The sequence below is a fragment of the Lethenteron reissneri genome, chromosome 57, assembly GCF_015708825.2.
Source record: "Lethenteron reissneri isolate LAM-NWPU_2019-01 chromosome 57, ASM1570882v1, whole genome shotgun sequence".
In the NCBI taxonomy this organism is placed as follows: domain Eukaryota; kingdom Metazoa; phylum Chordata; class Hyperoartia; order Petromyzontiformes; family Petromyzontidae; genus Lethenteron; species Lethenteron reissneri.
Genome location: NC_083835.1, coordinates 8,913,970 through 8,936,927, shown reverse-complemented (window position 1 = coordinate 8,936,927; position 22,958 = coordinate 8,913,970). Strand labels below are relative to the sequence as shown.

The following is a 22,958-nucleotide window of genomic DNA, read 5'->3' as shown; positions in this document are numbered from 1 at the left end:
GTGGTGGTGGTGGTGATCGTGGTGGTGGTGATGATAGTGGTGGTGGTGATCGTGGTGGTGGTAGTGGTTGTGATAATAGTGGTAGTGGTCACAGTGGTGGTTATGATTTAGTGGTGGTAGTGATAGCGGTGGTGATGATAGTAGTGATGATGTTGGTGATGTTAGCGGTGGTGATGGTGGTTGTGATAGTGGTGATCGTGGTGATGATAGTGGTTGTGGTGGTGCTGATAGTGGTGGTGATGAGTATTAGTGATATCTGTGGTGGTAGTTTCGGCCTTCGCCAGATCATTGCGGGGTCGTGAGGGAGAGGGGGCACGAGTGGTGGCGTGGACTCAACAACAACAACAAGAACAACAACAACAACAAGAGGACGGTGCCTCCTGCGACCAGCTCGTCTCCGACTGAGTGCGTGTGTGACACACAAGCCCCGAGCAGAAGAGACGCACACACCGACACTACAAATGTACAATAGGAAGTCCTCTGCTGAGAAACACAATTATTTTCTGAAATTGAACGGTTTGGAAGAACACAATAATGTACTGTATTTAAATGCCCATTAAATTTGTTACGATTCAACCACCACTATCATCAGTGAAACATCTTGGTAGCGGAATTGTAAATGTGGTGGGTTTACTCTCCAACACATCGGTGTGTTGAACCAGTAACTAATTGCCATGTTTTGTTGACATGGAAACCCTAATAATTGGCTGTGTTGGGTGGTGGCGGGTTTTACGACACATTCACGCGATCTAACCCAAACCACCTCTGTTATGGTACAACAGCCTCTCTGTTAATTTCGTTATTTTACGAAGTGTTCTTTTTTTTCCAGTTGGGACCCAGATGAGTGACTCCCCGCAAAAGATGCTCTCCAACACCTGTAGATGACCGGGGTATCAGCAGTAGCAGCAGCAGACACCGATGACCCTTGCGGGCCGAAAGAGGAACCGGTTGCTGACGCCTTGATAGGATGTCACGATGATTCTCAAAGGAAGAGGATCCCAACCGAAATTCAGACGCAAAAGAACGTGGCACTTTCTGCGCAAACTCTTTAAAACGTCTCTGCAGTTGTTGTGGAGGCCGTGCTGAGTTTGACGACGCACGGCCACGCGGTAGCAAACACACCGCTTCCTCATCCCACCCACTACCAGCTGCACCCGCGGCCATCCAGAACATTCCTCCAATGCACATAAGCAGCTGCTTGCTATCATCATTAATTCGACCATCATCCACTTCCAGGCAACAGCTGGAGGCCCCCACTTGTCCAGACCCCCCCACCCATTCATCCGTGCCCCCACCCATCCAGACCCCCACCCATCCGGACCCCCACCCATCCGGACCCCCACCCATCCGGACCCCCACCCATCCGGACCCCCACCCATCCGTGCCCCCACCCATCCAGACCCCCACCCATCCGGACCCCCACCCATCCGGACCCCACCCCTCCGGACCCCCACCCCTCCGGACCCCCACCCCACCGGACCCCCACCCATCCGGACCCCCACCCATCCGTGCCCCCACCCATCCAGACCCCCACCCATCCAGACCCCCACCCATCCAGACCCCCACCCCTCCGGACCCAAGTTAAATGTGCAGGGAGTCCTCGACTTATGAACATAATTTGTTCCCGAGACCCGTTCGTAAGTAGGAACACAATGAACGTAATTGTTTCCAGTATATATGATTTAATACGTTTCACTGGTCAGTGATTTGGGTAGTAGGAAAGCGCTATATAAAATAAATGCATTATTATTAAATGCCCATATGGTCAGCGTGATGAAATGTGTTGCGTTCCCACAGAAAATGGAAGCCTTGTTAGACTCATAAGAATAAATATTGTACACGTGCATGTTTAACAATGTAATACATATTGTATGGTGAATAAAACATAAAATAAAGTGATACGAATCGAACACAAAAGTTGTGTTTTCACTTGCCTCTGAGTCCCGATGCTGAGTTACCACTTGGCAGAGGTCGCAACCGGGTACCCGATACCCGTACCCTACCCGATACCCGGCTACCCGTACCCAGCCGGGTACGGGTACCCGTTTGCGACCCTGGTGCGGCCGGGTACGGGTAGGCCGTGAGTCACTGGTGGGTAACTGTCACTCATTTCCCAACGTCTTGTCTCTTCTCACAATTCAAGTTCCTAGAATCAACCCAACCGCGCCTGCAACATGGCTTTCATCCCAGAGGTCGCAATCAGGTACCCGATACCCGTACCCTACCCGTACTCAGCCGGGTACGGGTAGGGTACGGGTACCTGTTTGCGACCCTGGTGCGGCCGGGTACGGATGAGGAATCAAAACCCGTTTGCGACCTCTGCCACTTGGTTCTGGCCACACCACCCCTCGAGGTCTGCATCGGCCCTTCATCGGCATTCCTCGCTCACAGAAATAAAATGTGTGGGCTCCTAACACACTCCAGCCAGGTTAAACCCAGGATGGATCGTAGGCAGACCAGCCTAAATGTTTCTAACCGCCGAAGATGTTCCATTCGGGGGGTCCACGTTTCGCAAGCGTAGAGAAGGGATGGCATGACTGTGGCTGAGAAGACTTGAAGCTTCGTGCGGAGCGACAGACCTGGTAGCTTCCACACAGCGTTACGCAACCGATGAAAATATATTGCCGCTCGACTGATTCGGAGTGAGACCTCTGCTGTCAAACCGGAGCCCGTCATGAGCACACTGCCCAGGTATGGGAAACTCTCCACTCTCTCCACAACTGCCCCATCACCGATTGGGAGTTGTGGGGGTGGAGTGTCCGATGGTACAAAATACCCAGGCAGGTGCTTAGTTTTGGTGGGGCTGATGGTCAGGCCCCACCTCTTAGTGGCACGCTCCAGGTTCAGCAACAGCGCCTCCAACTCCTCCTCTGAATGAGCAGCTATCACCCAATCATCGGCATACATAACGTGGTTGACCAATAGGGAGCCATCCCTTGACCGCACCCGGGCATCAATCAGCCTCCAATTGTATCTGTACCAAATGGAAATTCCTCTGGTGCAGCTATCGAAGGCTTCACGAATCCACATCTTTATCATCCCATCACCACCACCTTCACCCCCATCACCACCAACTTCATCAGCATGCACCAGTTGCATAATACAGGCGGCCCCCGCTGTTACGTTACAATTCGTTCATGGAAAAGCCGTTGTCGTAAATCGGATCGTCATAAAACCGGACCCCTATTTTTTCCTATAGACAGTAAAAACATCACTTGCTTGATGTGTGTTTTTCCCTTGCATTGGCCGTATTTAACAGGATTTATTAGGTAAACATCCACACAAACACTCGAGAATAACAAAAGCTCAACACCAAAGTCACATCAGAGACACGTCGGAAGATGCGTCGTAAAATCAAGTTTCTGCGTCGTAAATGGATCCACGATGGCGTTACATAAACGCTGTGAATGTGGACCGCAGTAAACCAGAGACCGCCTGCATTTCGACCAATCACAAACAATCGATTCCGACTTACAAACGGAAACGTCACCGCGCGTGTAAAGAAACAACTTTAATAAAACATCACATGATCGTCACGTGTCGGTTACGCGCGAGACACAGAGCGGTGGCGCAGTGGTTAGCGCCTCGCGCTCTGAACCCGCTGACTTTGAACTCAATCCCGGCCATCCGTGCCCGCAAAAAGTAACCTGCAGCGCCACACCTATTACCATCAGTAGGGGAAAAAACGGTGATCCAATCTCCGACCCCCAGGAACAGGTTTGCAGATTTGCTGAGCATTTCTGTGAGGTCCTGGGGGAGGGGAAATCCCTCAGCCAGGAAAACATCATGGCACAAAGTGGGGATATAACCCTGCTGAGGCTGCGGTGCCTCAAATATTGGAAGAGGTCACCCCCTGTGAGTGGCTGGCTGAGGTGCCATCTGTTGAGGAAGTACTGAAGGCGATCCTGAGTCTGAGACCAGGAAAGGCACCGGGCAGAGATGATCTCCCAAGCGAAATGATGATAGTGATTCTGGCTAACATCAACGGTGAGCGAAGAAACCCGAACCGATCCTGGGAACCCACCTCTCACCATTCTCCTGCCAGCACTGACCAGCGCGGTGAAGCATGGCTACCGCTGCCTTCATCTAGCAGTGCATCGACCAAGGCTCGTAAATCATCACTATCACTGACTACTCCACAGAGGATTCTTGCTTCTGGAAATAACTTTTTTTTGCGCCTTAAAAACAATCCGTGACTCAGAAGGGTGCTCAGCAATCTGCGGAAACAGATTTTGGATTCTTGTATCCATCCGTGTGGCGCTTTTCAACGTCACCCACTCGTATACAGCGCGGAGGGATTCCTCCGGGCTCCCGGGACGCGCGCGTCATTTCCCGTGATCCTAAACCACCGCTCCTAAAACTCCACAATCGTTTAAAATCATTCTCCACAAATTTGCACTTTTGAAACAAACAACCTCTTTCGATTTAAAGCTTTGGCGACTGCAGGGATTCCTATTCTTGGTTCTTTCCCTTCTACGTGACTTTACCAAAAGAACCAAGAATATAAAACAACCTCTCGTCGCCACACGTGTCAAAATGTCATCCTCTGTTGTCCTTCCCCCACAACCTCCGATGCGAAAGAACGTCAACGTACGTACAACATGTTTGCCGTCATTGCCGTGATCCTCAGTCGTGATCAATTCACCGCTGGATGAAGGCCTCCCCACCGGGCCACCAATCCACGTGCCGATTCCATCGCTCCATCTCCCCCGTTGACGTGCCCCAGAATGCACTCCGTTCCGCACCCACTATGCCTGTGATTTATCCTTGGAACATTTAACAACCTCCCTCCACCCCCCCAACAATGAAACACACACAGCTCCACATGTGACGCAATTAATTGTTCAACAAGGGCACCACGGTGGCTAGGAGATGTTAACTACCTCGCCTGGTGTGCAGGAGGTCGTGGGTTCGATCCCAACCTTGACGACGCCTGCTGCTGTATATTTGGAGTTTGCGTCTCTCTCTCATCATCATCACAGTGGCTAGGAGATGTTGACTACCTCGCCTGGTGTGCAGGAGGTCGTGGGTTCGATCCCAACCCTGACGCCTGCTGCTGCTGTATATTTGGAGTTTGCGTCTCTCATCATCATCACGGTGGCTAGATGTTAACTACCTCGCCCGGTATGCAGGAGGTCGTGGGTTCGATCCCAACCCTGACGACGCCTGCTGCTGTATATTTGGAGTTTGCGTCTCTCTCCCTCTCCCCGTCACGCAGATCTTTCTCCGGATCCTCCGCTTTTCCCCTCCACATTTAGAATCAACATCCCGCGTTCAGAGTATTAGACTGCCTGAAATTTCCACGCGATAAGCCACTTGGCTGAGCTATCATTTGCGGCCGGGTTGCTGCTGAGAAAGCGCTAGCGGGCCTTGCCTGGTGAAGTAAAAACAGTAAAATAGATTTGATTTTAGCGAAAGCACCAACTCCATAGGATTCTCGCTAAAGCCACGGTCAATTCATCGTCGACGTTAATGGAAGAGTGTTGCATGCGACTGGCCGCTGGCCACTTTCCCGCACCTCCGTTAAGCGCCGTTGGCTACGCTCGGCGCTAAATAATGTCAACGTCCAAACACGAACATGTACGATTTCAAGATACACACAAGCATACGTGCGGCCGTGTGAAGCAGCAGTATAACCCTTGTGGGAGGGGAGGCGGGGGGGGGGGTGGGACGCTATCCGGCAGTGCGCGTAGCTATGGACTGGGGGTGGGTGGGGGTGGGTGTAAATCCACTGCTTTAGAGAATTCAACACTACTACGATCCAGACACCATCACTATCATCTCGACTCCCCTGCCACCACCACCACCACCACGGCAGTGGTACCGGGCTAAGCCGAGCCCGTGGTCCCGGGCTCCGATTTGGGCACCGCTGAGCCCGTCCCACCAGGCGCCGTCCCCAAAGCCGTGCCGACACCGCCAACGGCACCGCCAACGCCACCGCCGGCAGCGGCCGTCACCCCCGCCACCGTCACCGTCACGGCGTTGCTCGTGGCTCCTCCTGCTGCTGCTCCTGCTGCCGGTCCCGGCGCACCCGGCTTGCGCAGCACCACCATGGGCTGGCCGTCGACGCCCTCCTGCTTGACGGCGATGAGCTGCGGCACGCTGCCGGCACCGCCCCTCGCCGCGACGCCCAGCGAGGACGACGCCCCCGCCGGCGCCGGCGTCACCGGCTTGCCGGTCACGTCGAGCGACGAGGAGGAGGGCGACGAGGAGGACGAGGAGGAGGAGGGCATCACCGAGACGGTGATGCCCGGCGCCAGCTTCTGGCTGGGCGCGAGCAGCTTCACCACGGTGGGCGTGCCGCCGGCCGTCGCCATCGTGGCCGACAGGGACGAGGACAGCGAGGAGGCGGTGGCGGGTGACGAGGTGGAGGGCGACGAGGTGGAGGAGGACATCGGCAGGATCTGCGTGGGGAGAAGCCGTTTGTCTGCGTGGGTGCTCGCTAACAGCACTTGCCCCAACAGTCGATTAAGGCTATACGGGAGATCCTTGCCTTTGTTTTTTCGTGCGCGTAGCAACATCATCAACGTCATCGTCATTATTCTATCATCTTCAATAGATTATCATCATCGTCCTAATTTATCCATGGCCAACAGCAGCAGCAACATCAACATTATCGAGTGTGTTTGTGTGCACGTGTGCTAACAGCACTTGCCCCAACAGTCTCTTAAGGCTATCACGGGGGATCTTTGTCTTTGTGTGCGTACGCGTGAGAGTCTCGCTTGGTCCTGGGTCCTCCCCTAGGTTGACTCAGCTTCAAATGAGTACATCTGGTGCGGTGGTGTGTAAACACGAGCACTGGGGAGACAAAGGCGGTTGGGCGTGGTTCTGGCCACCCAACCCCTTGTGTGCCGTGCCGGCCTTCATAGGTGCTACTCGCTAAAAGCACTTGCCCCTACAGTCTGTTAAGGCTATAAAGGGGATTTTGCCTTTGTTGTCTGTGTGCACACGTGTCTCTGTGTGCACACGTGTCTGTGTGCACACGTGTCTGTTTGTGTCTGTGTGTACACGTGTGTCTGTGTGTGTCTGTGTGCACACGTGTGTCTGTGTGCACACGTGTCTCTGTGTGTGTCTGTGTGTGTACGTGTGTCTGTGTGTGTCTGTGTGCACACGTGTCTGTGTGTACACGTGTGTACACGTGTGTCTGTGTGTGCACGTGTGTCTCTGTGTGTCTCTGTGTGTCTCTGTGTGTGTCTGTGTGTGTCTCTGTGTACACGTGTCTGTGTGTGTCTGTGTGTCTGTGTGTGTCTGTGTGTGTGATCACCTGTGTGGGGCCGGTGGGGGCCGACACGACGATGAACTTGGGGGGCAGCCCAGACGCGTCGCTGCCCCCCTGCAGGGACGTGGAATAGAGCCCCCCCCCTGAGCCTGGCACCTTGATGATGGTGGAGGAGCGGGGGGGCAGCGCCGTCTGGGGGCTCGCGAGAGAGTGAGGGGCACCGATGGCACCACGCACCTGGGGGGTGGGCACAGCAGCAACGTCAGCAACGTCATCAACACATCGTCATCGTCATCAAACTACCCATCGTCGTCGTCGTCGTCGTCCATACAGCGTCACAACTTGCAGGCGAGTGAAGTGGTGGCGGGCTTCAGGTGAGTACAGCGCTGTTCACGTGATGGCGGTGAGTAAAGGTGAGCGTGGAGCGGTTGTTGGGGTTACGACGTGGGGACTGAGGTGGTGAGTTTGAAGCCGCTCACCTTCCTGGTGAGTGAAGGTGAGCGCGGAGCGGTTGTTGGGGTCACGACGGGGGGACTGAGGTGACGGTGGTGAGTTTGAAGCTGCTCACCTGTGGGTGAGTGAAGGTGAGCGTGGAGCGGTTGTTGGGGTCACGATGGAGGGGACTGAGGTGAGGGTGGTGAGTCTGAAGCCGCTCACCTGTGAGTGAGTGAAGGTGAGCGTGGAGCGGTTGTCGGGGTCACGACGGGGGGACTGAGGTGATGGTGGTGAGTCTGAAGCCGCTCACCTGCGGGTGAGTGAAGGTGAGCGTGGAGCGGTTGTCGGGGTCACGATGGAGGGGACTGAGGTGAGGGTGGTGAGTTTGAAGCTGCTCACCTGTGGGTGAGTGAAGGTGAGCGTGGAGCGGTTGAGCTGCAGGCCCTGAGCGGTGATTGAGGAGGAGGAGGAGCTGACCTGCACGCGAGCCTTGGTGACGTGGGTGCACAGCAGGGGGCCCAGGTGCCCATAGTCCGCCTTGTAGGCCTCGGCGCTGTCGGGGCCCGGACGCAGCTTGACCAGCACCGGCGCGCAGTGCTTCTGTGGATCATAAAGCGCAGCCGCGTCACCACCGCTGTAGCACCAACACCACACCGCTGTAGCACCAACACCACCCGCTGTAGCACCAACACCACCACCAACACCACCATCATCATCCACTACCGCCCCTGACAACAAAGATCCCCCGTATAGCCTTAACAGACTGTATAGGTATTATATTCTTGGTTCTTTCGGTAAAGTAATGTAGAAGAGAAATAAAATAATATAAATATAAAACAATAAAAATTGTATAGGGGCAAGTGCTGTTAGCGAGCACCTATGAAGGCCGGCACGGTACACGAGGGGGTGGGTGGCCAGCACCACGCCCGACCGCCTTTGTCTCCCCAGTGGCGATGTTTACTCACCGCACCAGGTACTCATTTCAGGCTAAGTCGACCTAGGGGACGCCCAGGACCGGTTCAGATAATCGTCACCGGTGGTGGCCGTGAGCGGGAATCGAACCCGGATCGCCAGGTTCGTAGCGCAGCGTAGCGCTAACCGCTACACTACCGCTCCCCACAAATACCGCCCCTCACACTACCACCGCCACACACACACACAACAACAACAACCGCCATTCGCCACTAAGTGGCGGTGACGTCACCACGACGCTTGTGCCAGGCCAAGTGCACCTTGAGGCCACGTGAAGTGTCGAACTCCCGCTGGCAGGAGGTCACGGGACAGACCCAGGTGCCACGGGTCGACTGACCGAGATGATTGAGATGACTGGCTGATGCACCACCTGTGCCCCCTACTGTACCAACTTGCTGTGCTTTAGCCACCCGGCGCTCCGCGTGTGTGCACACACACACACGCGCACACACACACACACGCACACACACACACGCACACACACACGCACACACACACACGCGCACACACACACACACGCGCTCGTCTGACCAGCAGCAGCGTCTGCACGTGCTGCGCCCCGATCTTGTCGATGTTGCTGATCACCGGGCCCTCCAGCACCTGCCGGATGCGGTCACCCTCGGCGGGGAGACGCGGGATGACGAGCGTCTTGATCACCTGCGTGCGCGCACGGACAAAGAGGCCGTTGGGGCAAGTGCCGTTAGCAAGTAGCGGCGCCGGCGAGGCCGGCACGGCGCACGAGGCGGTGGGAGACCAGCACCACGCCCGGCTGCCCTCCCCAGTGGCGACGTTCACTACACACCGCACCAGCTACTCAAGTGAGGCTGTTGAGACGATAGTAGTGTGTAGTGTATAGTAGTGTAGTGTATAGTGTAGTGTGTAGTGTGTAGTGTATAGTAGTGTAGTGTATAGTAGTGTATAGTGTATAGTAGTGTGTAGTGTATAGTAGTGTAGTGTATAGTAGTGTAGTGTATAGTAGTGTGTAGTGTATAGCAGTGTATAGTAGTGTAGTGTATAGTAGTGTGTAGTGTATAGCAGTGTATAGTAGTGCAGTGTATAGTGTAGTGTATAGTAGTGTAGTGTGTATTGGTGATGTTCACTACACACCGCACCAGCTACTTAAGTGAGACTGTTGACCCGATCCTAGGCGAGGCCTAGGATCGGGTCAAATAATCGTCACTGGCGTTGGCCGTGAGCGGGAAGTGTATAGTAGTGTATAGTGTATAGTAGTGTAGTGTATAGTAGTGTAGTGTATAGTAGTGTAGTGTATAGTATAGTAGTGTATAGTAGTGTGTATTGTATAGTATAGTAGTGTATAGTAGTGTATAGTGTATAGTAGTGTATAGTATAGTAGTGTATAGTAGTGTAGTGTATAGTAGTGTATAGTAGTGTGTAGTGTATAGTAGTGTATAGTATAGTAGTGTATAGTAGTGTAGTGTATAGTAGTGTGTAGTGTATAGTAGTGTAGTGTATAGTAGTGTATAGTAGTGTGCATTGTATAGTATAGTAGTGTATAGTGTATAGTAGTGTGTAGTGTATAGTAGTGTATAGTAGTGTATAGTAGTGTGCATTGTATAGTATAGTAGTGTATAGTAATGTGTAGTGTATAGTAGTGTATAGTAGTGTGTAGTGTATAGTAGTGTATAGTATAGTGTATTGTAAAGTATAGTAGTGTATAGTAGTGTGTAGTGTATAATAGTGTATAGTAGTGTATAGTATAGTGTATTGTAAAGTATAGTAGTGTATAGTAGTGTGTAGTGTATAATAGTGTATAGTAGTGTATAATAGTGTATAGTTGTATGTATGTGTGTAGTAGTGTATAGTTGTATGTGTGTGTGTAGTAGTGTATAGTAGTATGTGTAGTGTATAGTAGTGTATAATAGTGTATAGTAGTGTATAATAGTGTATAATAGTGTGTAGTAGTGTATAGTGGTGTAGTATATAATAGTGTATAGTGTAGTATGTGTGTGTACGCATGCTGAACATCTGTCGCACCGTACGTAGCCAATCGTGCCAATCGGTGGGGCAGCATCAGAAACGGCGTCAGTGCGACGACCTCCCTCTGGACGCTACGGCCAGCCGGAGTGCCACTGGCCAGAGGTCGCAGACGGGTTTTGATTCCCTACCAGTGCCCGTACCCTACCCGAAATGAGTGACAAACAGTTACTCACCAGTGACTCGCGGCCTACCCGTACCCGTACCCGGCCGCACCAGGGTCGCAAACGGGTACCCGTACACGTAACCGGCCGTACCCGTACCCTACCCGTACCCAGACGGGTACGGGTAGGCTACGGGTATCGGGTACCCGATTGCGACCTCTGGGATGAAGCCATGTTGCAGGCGCGGGTGGGTTGATTCTAGGAACTTGAATTGTGAGAGGAGACAAGACGTTGGAAAATGAGTGACAAACGGTGACTCACCAGTGACTCACGGCCTATCCGTACCCGGCCGCACCAGGGTCGCAAACGGGTACCCGTACCTGTACCCGGCCGGGTACGGGTAGCCAGGTACGGGTAGCCGGGTATCGGGTACCTGGTTGCGACCTCTGCCGCTGACTGTCACGAGGGGGAGTGGAGGCGGCATGTGGGGGGGTTGGGGGGTGGAAAGGGGGGGGTTGGGGGGGGGTTGAGGGGGGGGGGCTGAGGGGGGAGGGGCTCACGTCGAAGCCGAGCTCGGCCAGGCCCGCGATGCAGCCGTAGCGCGTCGTCCACGGCGTCTTGTCGTCGTGCAGACTCTGAGCGACACAAAGTTCCACAAAGTCAAAAGATCCCCCCCCCCGGATAGCCCTGACGGCCTGCTGGGGCAAGTGCTGCTAGCAAGCACGGCACACGAGGGGGTGGGTGGGTGGGTGGCCGGCAAGATGGCAGAGCACCTTTGTATCCCCGCCGCTAGCAACAAGCAATGCACGCACAGGCAGTCTGTGCACTTGGATATGAGAGTTGCGCATTTATAAATTAACTCACTTAACAAAGGTCCCCCGTGTAGCCTTAACATACTTGTGGGGGCAAGTGCCGTTGGCGAGGAGCACCGATGAAGACCGGCACGGCACACGAGGGGGTGGGTGGTCAGCACCACGCCCGGCCGCCTTTGTCTCCCCAGTGTCGATGTTTACACACCGCACCGGGTACTAATTTAAGGCTGAGTCGACCTAAGAGGAGGCCCAGGACCAGTTCAGAATCGAACTCGGGTTTCCGGGTTCCTCGCGAGAGAGGATTTTGTATGATCTCCCCCTGTCCTGCAGGGTATGAGTGAGTGTAGTTTGTATGATCTCCCCCTGTTCTGCAGAGTGTGTGAGTGAGTGGAGTTTGTATGATCTCCCCCTGTCCTACAGAGTGAGAGTGAGTGGAGTTTGTATAATCTCCCCCTGTCCTACAGAGTGTGTGAGTGAGTGGAGTTTGTATGATCTCCCCCTGTTCTGCAGAGTGTGTGAGTGAGTGGAGTTTGTATGATCTCCCCCTGTCCTACAGAGTGAGTGGAGTTTGTATGATCTCCCCCTGTTCTACAGAGTGAGTGGAGTTTGTGTGATCCCCCCCTGTTCTACAGAGTGAGTGAGTGGAGTGTGTATGATCTCCCCCTGTTCTACAGAGTGAGTGGAGTTTGTATGATCTCCTGTTCTACAGAGTGAGTGGAGTTTGTATGATCTCCCCCTGTCCTACAGAGTGAGTGTAGTTTGTATGATCTCCCCCTGTTCTACAGAGTGAGTGAGTGAGTGGAGTTTGTATGATCTCCCCCTGTTCTGCAGAGTGTGTGAGTGAGTGGAGTTTGTATGATCTCCCCCTGTCCTACAGAGTGAGAGTGAGTGGAGTTTGTATAATCTCCCCCTGTCCTACAGAGTGTGTGAGTGAGTGGAGTTTGTATGATCTCCCCCTGTTCTGCAGAGTGTGTGAGTGAGTGGAGTTTGTATGATCTCCCCCTGTCCTACAGAGTGAGAGTGAGTGGAGTTTGTGTGATCTCCCCCTGTCCTACAGAGTGAGAGTGAGTGAGTGGAGTTTGTATGATCTCTCCCGGTACTGCAAGAGTGAGTGAGTGTGAGACCCTCCTAAAACCCTCGAGACTTTGTGAGGCCTCTGCCGGGTCCACGGAGCGCAACGGAGACAGCAAAGGAGGCGATGAGCACCTTCACGAAGGTCTTGGTCGAGCGGGACTGGATGTTGTTTGTCGTGGAGCTGAAGTTCTTGCAGATCTGCGCCATGAGGCGGGCGGCAAAGTCGCGCAGGGCCCAGTGGTTGTCCACGTCGGGGCGCAGGCAGAGCTGGCGGCTCACGATGCACGTCACCACCGCGGGGATCAGCTCGTGCAGCTGCACGAGACGGGGGACACATCAAGACGAAAGAGTGGGCGGCGCGGTGGTGAGATGTTAACTGGATCACCTGGTATGCAGGAGGTCGTGAGTTAGAGTCCGACGCTGATGCATGCTGCGTATTTGGGTCCTCCGGTTTTGATCTCTGCATTTAGAATCAAAACCGTGCGTTCAGAGCATTTGGCTGCGATATATTTCCACAAGATAAGCCACTTGATTGGGCTATTATTTGAGAAAAAAAAGATCCCACGTGTAGCCTGTACCAGACTGTTGGGGCAAGTGCTGTTAGCTAGCACCTACGAAGGCCGGCACGGCACACGAGGGGGTGGGTGGCCAGAACCACGTCCAGCCGCCTTTGTCTCCCCAGTGGCGATGTTTACACACCGCAACAGCTACTCATTTGAGGCCAAGTCGACCTAGGGGGAGACCCAGGATCGGTTCAGATAATCGTCACTGGTATTGGCGGCCATGAGTAGGAATCGAACTTGGGTTGCCGGGTTCGTAGTGGAGCGCACTAAACACTTTGCTACACACGCACAGACACGCACAGACACGCACAGACACGCACAGACATACAAACACAAAGATCCCCCGTGTTGCTGTTCAAAGGCTGTTGAAGTATGCAAAGACAAAGATCCCCCTCATAGCCTCAACAGACAATTGGGGCAAGTGCTGTTGGCGAGTAGCACCAATGAAGACCGGCACACTGTGGCAGACGAGGGGGTGGGTGGCCAGCACCACGCCTGATGCACGGAGCCACGGACACACAAAGCAACATCATCCTGCGCCCATCTTCGCGGACGGCGTAGAACCACCGAGCGGTGGAGATTCCACATTCCCATAGCCAGCACCGGTCTCTCCAATCTCCCACTGAGGAAGCAGTGTGGGAGCTGGGTGGTGGTGGTGGTGGTGTTCACACGAGCTCACGTATTTCTCCAGGTAGAGCGTCTGGTTGTCCAGCAGTGCCTTGGTCATCCTCATGAGGTAGATGAGCAGAGCCAGGTTGTTCTGAGCGACGTTAACGCGCACCTGCAGGTGCCGGGGGGGGGTAGTTCACAACGGCAGTGTCAGAGACAATGGTGATCCTGGGTTCCGGCCCGGAGCAGCCGAGGCTACTGCATGGCAAAGCCGAGTGAACTCACTCCTACTCTTAGGTTTTTTCGGTAAAGTCACGTAGGTAAAAAAAGAAAATTAAAAGTTAATTAAAGTAATAATGGAAATAAAATAAAATAAAAAATCACGACGTTTCGGAGGCAACACAAGTCTCCGTCATCAGGTGGGACCGTCACAGCTAAAATTACTGCATCAAGTATTTAAGGGCTGGTCTTTTGGAATTTGTCCTCACTTGAAACAGTAAATTAGCTGTGACGGTCCCACCTGATGACGGAGACTTGTGTTGCCTCCGAAACGTCGTCATTTTTTATTTTATTTCCATTATTACTTTTATTAACTTTTAATTTTATTTTTTTACCTACGTGACTTTACCGATAAAACCTAAGAGTATGAATCCTTGCAGTCACGAAAGCTTCAAATCTAGAATTGAACTCACTCCCTCGGAGATGAAGGTGCTGAAACGTGGCAGCATCTGGTACAGCCCCGGGTCGCTCGCGATGCTCTGCAGTGCTTCCTGTAACACGCACAAAGACAAAAATGCACCGTGTAACCTTAACAGAATGTTGGGACCAGTGTTGTTACAAAGCACCTATGAAGGCTGACACGGGACACGAGGGGGTGGGTGGCCAGCACCACGCCTTTGTATCCCCATTGGCGATGTTTACTACACACCGCACCAGGTACTCATTTGAGGCACGCACACATGACAAGAACAACAACCGCCATTCGCCACTAAGGGGCGGTGACATCACCACGGCGTCTGTGCCAGGCTATGTGCACGTTGAGGCCACGTGAAGTGTCGAAAGCCCGCTAGCAGGACGTCACGGGGCAGACCCAGGTGCCACGGGTCGACTGACTGAGATGACTGAGATGACCGAGATGACTGGCTGATGCACCACCTGTGCCCCCTACTGTGCTAACTTGCTGTGCTTTAGCCACCCGGCGCTCCGCTCGTTGTTGTGAGCGTCGCTCCTCCGCCCTCCGTTGTTGTTGGAGGGCGACTGCCTCCAACTGCCCAGTAGCGTCCTTCACGAGCTTTCTCTACAGAGCCCGATCTTGACACCGCTGGTACCAGTCATCGGCAAGTCCACTCAGCTCCACGTCCTCTTGTACCACATCACTCCATCTCTTCTCTAGCCCGTGCAGCGCCAATTTAGCCCCCTCTATCCGGCCAAACAAAAGCTGTTTAGGCATGAGGTAACTGGGCATGCGGGCTACATGACCCAGTCAAAGCAGCTTTGCCTGCCGGAGGAGGTCACCGATGGAACTTTGTCCAGATCTTTCAAGGATTTGTGAGCTCCTCACACAATCCAGCCTGGTTAAACCCAGGATGGATTGTAGGCAGGCCAGCCTAAATGTTTCTAACCGGTGAAGATGTTCCATTAGGGGGGTCCACGTTTCGCAAGCGTCAAGAAGGGAGGGAATGACTGTGGCCGAGAAGACCTGAAGCTTCGTGTGGAGCGACAGACCAGGTAGCTTCCACACAGCGTTATGCAACCGATGAAAAGATAATGCCTCTCGACTGTTTCGGAGTGAGACCTCTGTTGTTAAACTGGAGCCAGTCATGAGCACACTGCCCAGGTGTGTGAAACTCTCCACTCTCTCCACAACTGCTCCATTATAAATTGGGAGTGGTGGGGGTGGAGTGTCCGATGGTACAAAATACCCAGGCAGGTGCTTAGTTTTGGTGGGGCTAATGGTAAGGCCCCACCTCTTAGTGGCACGCTCCAGGTTCAGTAGCAGCGCCTCCAACTCCTCCTCTGAGTGAGCAGCAATAACCAAATCATCGGCATACATAACATGGTTGACTAATAGGGAGCCGTCTGTTGACTGCACCCGGGTATCGATCAGCCTCCCATTGTATCTGTACCAGATGGAAATTCCTCCGGTACAGCCATGGAAGGCTTCACTAACTACGTGGTCGAAACAAATGTTAAATAATGCGGGAGCCAGAGGACATCCCTGTCGCACCCCAAGGTGAAGAGGGAATGGCTCAGACTCCCGGTGACGTAGTTTTGTCCGGGCCCGCTCACCATCATGAAGGTCCTTAATGATTGTGAGCAGAGTCAGGGACTCCGAAAGCACGAAGAACCCAGAGCCTAGGTCTACTGATGGTATCATAGGCCTTGACCAGGTCAACAAAACAGAGATGTAGGTCTTGTTGGAATTCCCTACACCTCTGCTGTAGCAGACTGACAGAAAATATGGCATCTGTGCAGGACCGCCCTTTCCTGAAACCGCATTGGGGCTCCGCAAGCCTCTCCTCAGCGTGCCTAGCAAGGCGATGTTGAATAATCCTTGCCAGGCCCTTTCCCGGCACACTGAGGAGTGAGATGCCCCTGTAGTTGTTGCAGTCTGTGCGGTCCCCCTTCTTAAAGAGGGAGACCACCAGGGCATCCTTCCAATCCTGCGGAACCCGTCCAGTGGTCCAGACTGTTGTTATGATGTCATGTAGGGCAGTCTGTGCATAAACGCTACCCTCCCTTAGCATTTCACTTGGGAGATCATCCCTGCCTGGTGCCTTTCCTGATCTCAACTTTGGATCGCCTTCAGTACTTCCTCAACAGATGGCACCTCAGCCAGCCACTCACAGGCGGTAACTCCCTCTTCCAATCTTGACTTAAAGCTTTCGTGACTGCAGGAATTAATATTCTTTGGGTCTTTCGGTAAAGTCACGCAGATAGGTTCAAAGATGACGACCACTTGTGTTGCGATCGAAACGTCGTAGTTTTTGTTATTTTCTTTGAACCTATCTAGGTGACGTCACCGAAAGACCCAAAGAATAGACTTCTTCCAATATTTGAGGCACCCCAGCCTCAGCAGGGTCATCCCCACTTGACCCCATGATGTTTTCCAGGCTGAGGGATTTCCCCCTCCCCCCCCCCAAGACCTCAGAATTGCTCAGCAAATCTGCAAATCTGTTCCTGGGTGTCAGAGATTGGATCACCCTTCTTTCCCCAAATGATGGAGATAGGTGTGGTGTTGCAAGTTACTTTTTCGATGGCACTGAGGAAGATTCCATCTCCTCAGCAACTTATGTAGTCGGTTTTTTGTTTTTATTTGTGGATTTTTTTGTTTGTTTTGTTTTTATTTTTATTTTCTATCTACGTGACTTTACCGAAAGAACCAAAGAATATCGACACGGAGTCGTTTTTTGGTTTACAGCACAAAGTTACGGTTCATGATCGATTGTAACCCTCCACCACCCGACACGGCCAATCAGTAAAAAAAGTGTCACCTTTTTCAAAGGACAAATTCACTTCTTTAGCCCACCGGTGTGTTGAAGAGAGAATCAACAGCATTAAAAAATTTGAGTAGCACGACGTTTCTCTGGTAATTACAATCAGCTTCATCGGGCAAGAATGGTGAAGCTCTCCTACTATCCAACTATGTGGCTATGCGGCTGCGTGGCTATCATCCGGCTATGTGGCAATCTGGTGGAGTGGCTATCCGGTGGTGTGGCAATCCGGCGGTGTGGATATCCGGTGGTGTGGCAATCTGGTGGAGTGGCTATCCGGTGGTGTGGCAATCCGGCGGTGTGGATATCCGGCGGTGTGGATATCCGGTGGTGTGGATATCCGGTGGTGTGGATATCCCGTGGTGTGGATATCCCGTGGTGTGGATATCCGGTGGTGTGGATATCCGGCGGTGTGGATATCCGGCGGTGTGGATATCCGGCGGTGTGGATATCTGGCGGTGTGGATATCCGGTGGTGTGGATATCCGGTGGTGTGGATATCCGATGGTGTGGCTATCCGGCGGTGTGGATATCCGGTGGTGTGGCTATCCGGTGGTGTGGCAATCCGGTGGTGTGGCTATCCGGTGGTGTGGCTCTCCGGCGGTGTGGCTATCCGGTGGTGTGGCAATCCGGTGGTGTGGATATCCGGTGGTGTGGCTATCCGGCGGTGTGGATATCCGGTGGTGTGGCTATCCGGTGGTGTGGATATCCGGTGGTGTGGATATCCGGCGGTGTGGATATCCGGCGGTATGGATATCCGGTGGTGTGGCTATCCGGTGGTGTGGATATCTGGTGGTGTGGATATCCGGTGGTGTGGATATTCGGTGGTGTGGATATCCGGTGGTGTGGATATCCAGTAGTGTGGCTATCTGGTGGTGTGGATATCCGGCGGTGTGGATATCCGGCTGCGCGTGTCACCGCTCGCTTGGACTCGCAGGAGCCGACGCAGGCCTCCGTGATCTCCTTGTAGTAGAGCTGCTGCTCCACGGAGAGCTCGTGCGTGGCACGCGCTTTCACGCGCACGGCGGCGCCCTCCGCAGGCACCTTCCTCTTGTCCTTGCCTGCGCGAGACGCGGCGGGAGACGGGGCAGAGGGGCAGCGCGGGCGCGTGGGAGACGGAGGGAGAGAGGGCATGGACGTATGGACGTTTGTACTCTAATAATAATAGTTAAATTTGTAACACGCGCAAATTTGCAGACGTAGTGGCCACAACTCAGAGGCGCGGAGCCAAGCTCAGAGTCGCTCGAAAGCGCGTGGTTGTAGAGGTGAGTTTTTAAGTGTCTCTTGAAGGAGGCGATTGAGGTGATGCTGCGAATGTGCAGAGGGGTGATATCGTTCCACACTGAAGTTCTTTCGCGCCGTACATAGCCAAGCCGTGCGATTCGGAAGTGCGAACAGACGTGGCGAGGGAGTAGGTGAGAGAGGCCTGGTGTTCGCGGGACTGAGGGTGTGAGTGGGAATCGAACTCGGGTCGCCGGGATTTGTAGAGCGGCGTGCTGACCCCAACCAAAATGCTCCCACCAAGACAAAGAACCCCTGTATAGCCTCAAGAAACTTTATGGGGCAAGTGCTGTTAGCGAGCACCTATGAAGGCCGGCACGGCACACGAGGGGGTGGGTGGCCAGGATCATGCCCGGCCGCCTTTGTCTCCCCAGTGGCGATGTTTACACACCGCACCAGGTACTCATTTGAGGCCGAGTCGACCTAGGGGACGCCCAGGACCGGTTCAGATAATCGTCAGTGGTGTTGGCCGTGAGCGGGAATCAAACCCGTGTCGCCGGGTTCGTAGCGCAGCGCGCTAACCGCTACACTACCGCCCGCACACACACGCATGCTGACACACACACACACGCGCGCTGACACACACACGCGCGCTAACACACACACACGCGTGCTCACACACACACACACGCGTGCTCACACACACGCGTGCTCACACACACGCGTGCTCTCACACACGCGTGCTCACACTCACACACACACGCGTGCTCACACTCACACACACACGCGCGCTAACACACTCGCACACACACGCGCGCTAACACACTCGCACACACACGCGCGCTCACACACACGCGCGCTCACACACACACACGCGTGCTCACACTCACACACACACACACGCGTGCTCACACTCACACACGCGTGCTCACACTCACACACGCGTGCTCAAACTCACACACGCGTGCTCACACACACGCGTGCTCACACACACGCGTGCTCACACACACACGTGTGCTCACACACACACGTGTGCTCACACACACACGTGTGCTCACACACACACGTGTGCTCACACACACACTCACACGCGTGCTCACACACACACACTCACACGCGTGCTCACACACACACACTCACACGCGTGCTCACACACACACACACACGTGCTCACACACACACACGTGTGCTCACACACACACACGCGTGCCCACACACACACGCGCTCACACACACACACGTGCTCACACACACACACCACACACACACACCACACACACACACACCACACACACACTCACTCACACACACACACACCACACACACACACCCCACACACACACCACACACACACACGCACGTGCTCACACACACACACACCACACACACACACCCCACACACACACACCCCACACACACACCACACACACACACGCACGTGCTCACACACACACACACACCACACACACACACGCACGTGCTCACACACACACACACCACACACACACACCCCACACACACACACGCGCGTGCTCACACACACACTAACACACCCTTGCCGTCGGAGGTCCCGCTCGTGGAGGCCTTGTGTCCAGGCTTGAGGTTCCCGTCGCTCTGTCCGGGCTTCATGATCCTCATGGGCTCCGTCGCCTCCTTCTTCTGCTGCTCCTTTGGCGCTGGGGGTGGTGGGAGGGGGGTGGGGTAGGGTGGGCGTGATGAGGGATGCAAAGTTAGTCGGGAATATGGGATTTATCTTCTTGGTTCTTTCGGTAATGTCACGTAGAAGGGAAGTAATAAAATAATAAAACTAAAACATTATTTTATTATATTATTTTATTATGTTTTATTTTTATTATTTTATTACTTCCCTTCTACGTGACGTTACCGAAAGAACCAAGAAGATGAATCCCTGCAGTCACGAAAGCTTTAAATCGAAATATGGTATTTGTGCAGGACCGCCCCAGCCTGAAGCCACATTGAGCCTCCAAATTCAATCCCATAGGCTGCAGTGATGACAATGGTCAGAATGAGTGACCCCCGGACTGTGTCCACTAACAATTACTCAAGTAAACACCTTGACTGTGGGAACACAGGCCGAATGGCACACGAAGCTGCTTCAATAACACAAACATAGCTCTGCGATCCGGCATTTTACCATCCGGAATGTCCCTATGAACCGGCGTCTGTCATAGGCTGCAATACGAATCTTCCTTCAACGTATCCGGAAACATTCCGGCAGCCATCCGGCATCTTCCCCGTGCGCTTATCGTAGGTCCGTTGTTTTTTACGGGAGATTCGGGACGCTGCCGAGTGGTGGTGGTGGTGGTGGTGCCAGGGGCAGTCTGTACATACAGCCCGTTCGTCCATCAAAGTTTCAGCTTTTCAGTTTCATTTATTTGGTATAGCCCTGTGAGCCATTCGGGCTCTTGAATCGGGTGCAACCGCAACAAAGAAAACATCTTAAAGTGACGATGTGACTAGGTGCCAAACAGAAAAATCCAGGAAAAAACTGAAAAGTCTTCCAGAAAAAAAGCACCGTGCACCAACGCTGTGTGCAAAAATCCCAGTGGGATGCAAGTCAAACAACAACAACAACCACAAGACAACTTAGATTAAAGCCATCATTCTAACTCCGTACTACAACAAACAAAACATGGCCAAACCAAAAAAACTTTCGAAATCACCAAAATAAATCCATAAAAGCAATGTAACAGTGATCATAGGAACTGTGACCGAAATTTCACAATAAACGACATAAACAACATGTACCACCAAAACCCTGCAGCCATAGCTGGCTGCATGAGTCACTCCACAACAGCAGGAGCATCAGTAGGAGTATCAACATTTTTCAATTGCACATTCAAAGGTTGACGATGACCACGGCACACGTCATTGGGACGAGGAGTTTGGGGTTCGGTGAAAACGCAGGTGGCTGAAAAGGTCAATCTGAGCCCGAAACACTCCTGGGGCACACTGGACATGCCATGTTGGTAGAAACTTCCTGGGAGACGGGTCTCTTGATAAGGGTCTTGCACCATTATCTCTTCAGCATGGCAGTAGTACGGTACGTACAGTAATGTACTGCTGTACACTGTACCCTAATTGGCCCCACTGCTTCTCTGCATTGAACTTAGAGAATACTCAACAACTGTCTTTGTAAAAAGGGTATCTTATTATTATTTATTCTGTCATCGTTAAAATGTCACATTCCGATTTAAAGTTTTCGTGACTGCAGGGATTCATAGTCTTGGTTCTTTCGGTAAAGTCACGTAGAAGGGAAATAATAAAATAATAATTCAACATAATAAAATTCTCACGACGTTTCGGCCACAACGCAAGCAATCATCATCAGGTGAAGAACAGAGCTGTCGGAAAGACAGCGTCCTAATGGATCATTATTGTTTATTTTAATTATTTTATTATTTCCCTTCTACGTGACTTTACCGAAAGAACCAAGAATAAAATGTCTACATTCGTTTCTTTCTTGAAAAGTGTTTTAATGCTTTCGCTACGTTGTCCCCACCTGAAGTAGTGCGCTTGTGTTGCGCCCGAAACGTCGTGATTTAATTTATTTGAATTTTTCACCTTCGTGACTTTACCCAAAAACCCAAAGAGTACCACGTCATGGCCTCGATACACGTGGGGAGTGCTCGTGTAGCGGACAGCGCACTGCACTACGAACCCAGCGACCAGAGTCAGAGTCCCACTCGCAACCAAAAACAGTGACGATAATTTGAACCGATCCCGGGTCTCCCCCGAAGTCGATTCAACCTTAAATGTCTGGCACGGTGTGTTTAATAACATCGCCACTCGGGATACAAAGGTGATCCGGCATGATACTGGCCACCCACCCCCTCGTGTGGCATGCCGGCTTTTATAGGTGCTCGCTAACAGCACTTGCCCCAAGTCAGTTAAAGGCTATACGAGGATCTTTGTCTATGTGTGTGTTTTTTTTGTGGTGTAAATACTCACTGGGAGGCGGGTTCTCCGGAATGGACGGCTGAACACCCTCAATGCTCAGCCAGTGAGCTGCAACACATCACAACACATCACAACACACCACAACACAACACACCACAACACACCACAACACACCACAACACATCACACACATCACAACACAACACACCACAACACACCACAACACACCACAACACACCACATCACAACACATCACAACACACCACAACACACCACAACACACCACAACACATCACAACACACCACAACACACCACAACACACCACAACACACCACAACACATCACAACACACCACATCACAACACACCATCAGAGTCAAGTTGAAACTACAGTGAAACCTTGGATTGCGAGTAACTTGTTCTGCGAGTGTTTTGCAAGACGAGCACATTTTTAAAATAAATAATAATTTGATAAACGAGCGAGGTCTTGCAATACGAGCAGTACGTACAGTATACGCTTTGTCTGCCGAGCGTCACGTG

The 22,958-nt window shown here is 52.7% G+C and overlaps 1 protein-coding gene across 2 annotated transcripts in view; it reads right to left on the bottom strand.

Annotated features, from left to right (window-relative positions):
- Positions 1-1,737: 1,737 nt before the first annotated feature.
- Positions 1,738-22,958, bottom strand: part of LOC133357299 (transcription initiation factor TFIID subunit 6-like) — a 31,874-nt gene continuing 10,653 nt past the window's right edge. Inside the window, exons 5-15 of one of the 2 annotated variants that reach the window (XM_061575176.1) lie at positions 22,470-22,526; positions 20,051-20,173; positions 18,195-18,337; positions 14,476-14,553; positions 13,854-13,955; positions 12,744-12,926; positions 11,286-11,360; positions 9,158-9,283; positions 8,054-8,254; positions 7,265-7,456; positions 1,738-6,404 (exon numbers count right to left, since the gene is read on the bottom strand). In XM_061575176.1, coding sequence (XP_061431160.1) covers positions 5,829-6,404; positions 7,265-7,456; positions 8,054-8,254; positions 9,158-9,283; positions 11,286-11,360; positions 12,744-12,926; positions 13,854-13,955; positions 14,476-14,553; positions 18,195-18,337; positions 20,051-20,173; positions 22,470-22,526 — 1,856 coding nt within the window. In that variant the 3' untranslated portion in view covers positions 1,738-5,828. The remainder of the gene's footprint in view (positions 6,405-7,264; positions 7,457-8,053; positions 8,255-9,157; positions 9,284-11,285; positions 11,361-12,743; positions 12,927-13,853; positions 13,956-14,475; positions 14,554-18,194; positions 18,338-20,050; positions 20,174-22,469; positions 22,527-22,958) is intronic. The other variant, XM_061575177.1, reaches the window with a different exon arrangement.